This window comes from Austrofundulus limnaeus, unplaced genomic scaffold (genome assembly GCF_001266775.1).
Source record: "Austrofundulus limnaeus strain Quisiro unplaced genomic scaffold, Austrofundulus_limnaeus-1.0 Scaffold129, whole genome shotgun sequence".
NCBI classification, from domain to species: Eukaryota; Metazoa; Chordata; class Actinopteri; order Cyprinodontiformes; family Rivulidae; genus Austrofundulus; species Austrofundulus limnaeus.
In genome coordinates this window covers 646,618-648,477 of record NW_013952531.1, presented here as the reverse complement: position 1 = coordinate 648,477, position 1,860 = coordinate 646,618, and the positions used below count along the sequence as shown (strand labels likewise).

Here is a 1,860-nt window from a genome sequence, read left to right as displayed (position 1 = left end):
GTGTGTGTGTGTGTGTGTGTGTGTGTGTGTTGACTCAGCAACTAGATACACGAGTTAATTTTGAGATAGGTTCTGCCGAGGTCAGGACTCCATCTGATGAAACTGCAGCTCTGCTCTAATGAGCCAGCACTCTGCTCTTTCTTATGATCCTCTAGAGAAAGAAATGTTAASAGTATGAGAGACCGTGGAGATCCCCGGGGCCCAAACACAGACTCCGCTTGAAATTAGCAAAGGCAAACAAGGCAGCCATCAGACTCTGAACAATTAAAGTTCCTCAAGACAGCAAAACTAATTAAAGCACAGAGACAAGTTGAAAACACGACAACTCGACGCAGCGTTATTTTCACCACAGCCAGGAGAAAAAGCACCGACAGCAGCGGTGCTGCAGGAGGCGGAGCCAGCACCCTGCAGGTGTCTCACCTGAGGACCCCAGCAGCACATGGTAGTCCGTTCCTCTCTGGGTGGGCGTCTCATCATCTTCCTCCGCCCTCTCCGCCTCCTCGTAACGGTCCCAGTTTGACTCCAACTTCCTCCTGGAGAACACCTCTGCTCCGTCATCCTCATCCTCAACCATTTCTCCTTCATCTTGGTGCTAAAAGAGAACAGATTGGTGCAATGTACAAGATGTTATTTTTTTATTTTGACACACAGTGAACTAAATATTGTTTAAAAGAACGCAGCCTTTTATGCCAGAGTTTTAAATTAAAATCATTTCATGATGAAATACGACAGAGTCATAAACATTTTGGTCAAATTTAGTAAATGAGTAAKTATTGTGGATCTGTTAGCACTCAAAGCATGCCTGATGGAGGTCTCTCAGCTACTACCATATCAAAGTTTACTTAGATCCTAATAYAGAGAATAAACAGTGTGGTATCTCTAAAAGTAGTGTCTTTGTTCCTAAAATACACTTCAGGGAAATTTTGTTAGGTACATTTCAGTCATGTTAGTAAACAAACATTTTCATAATGATGCCATGAAAATGGGAGTCGATTTAAACCGTGGATATTATCTTCTTCTCATTTTGAAAAAGTAAAACAAATGGTTCATTGTTTGCCCCCTCTCTCTCTCTCTCATGTCATCAGAGACCACATGGTAAGTATGGATACACCAGGGAGATTTTCATGATTGCAATCAAGGAGCCCCTATGTACCAAAAGTTCTTCCTATGATTGCAATCAAGAAAGGAGCCCCTATTGTTTCTCCTCTAATTCTGTCAGGAGCATCACCTGACTGATCATCATTTCGTGAATAAAGCCTCTGGTGTCATATCAAATCCTCAGGTTTTGCACCTGTATAATTACTTAGGGAATATTTAGCAATTTTACCAAACAAAGCTCAAAACTAGCTGATAAACTTCACATTAAGTGTTTGTTAGTAAAGCCGAGTAAATGTTGACAACTTGATAAGACTTCTAATATCATTTTGGGGTGAGTTTTTTGGTTCACTGGCAAAAATGACACAAATTTTCGAAATTTGTAGTGAAGTTTGGTGGGGCGGAAWAGAGGGAGTCGCCGATGGGACACGGTCTCACCCGTTGAGGGAAGTCCGCGTGGGAACCTCCTCCTCGTCCACGACCCCGGTGGTGGTCTCGTTTTCCTCGGCCGCGGTGGTGGCCTCCTCTTCCACGGCCTCTGGGCTCACCGTCGGCGTCGTTTCCACCCCGGCCGCCTCGCTTCCAGCTGCCTCCCCTGCCCCGACGAACTCTACCGTCCATGTTTGTTGTGAACTGAGGGGAAGGTTTACTGTGTGACACCGCTRACATAGCGGCTCGGGTGTTACAGCGAATAGTTTGAAGGTTCCTAGTCCTGCTTTACAGTCACGGAAATGACCGGTTGTTCTAGTTTAAATGTCTATTTTT

The 1,860-nt window shown here is 44.6% G+C and overlaps 2 protein-coding genes across 2 annotated transcripts in view; one reads left to right on the top strand and one right to left on the bottom strand.

Moving 5' to 3' along the window:
- LOC106522439 (cell death regulator Aven) overlaps positions 1-1,770 on the bottom strand; it is a gene marked incomplete at its 3' end in the record, with an annotated part of 23,272 nt that extends 21,502 nt beyond the window's left edge. The window contains 2 exon segments of the mRNA XM_014015444.1: positions 421-592; positions 1,534-1,770. Coding sequence (XP_013870898.1) covers positions 421-592; positions 1,534-1,764 — 403 coding nt within the window.
- The window catches only part of chrm5b (cholinergic receptor, muscarinic 5b), a 13,983-nt gene that overhangs the window by 9,111 nt on the left and 3,012 nt on the right, over positions 1-1,860 (top strand). The gene's annotated exons all lie outside the window — the stretch shown is intronic.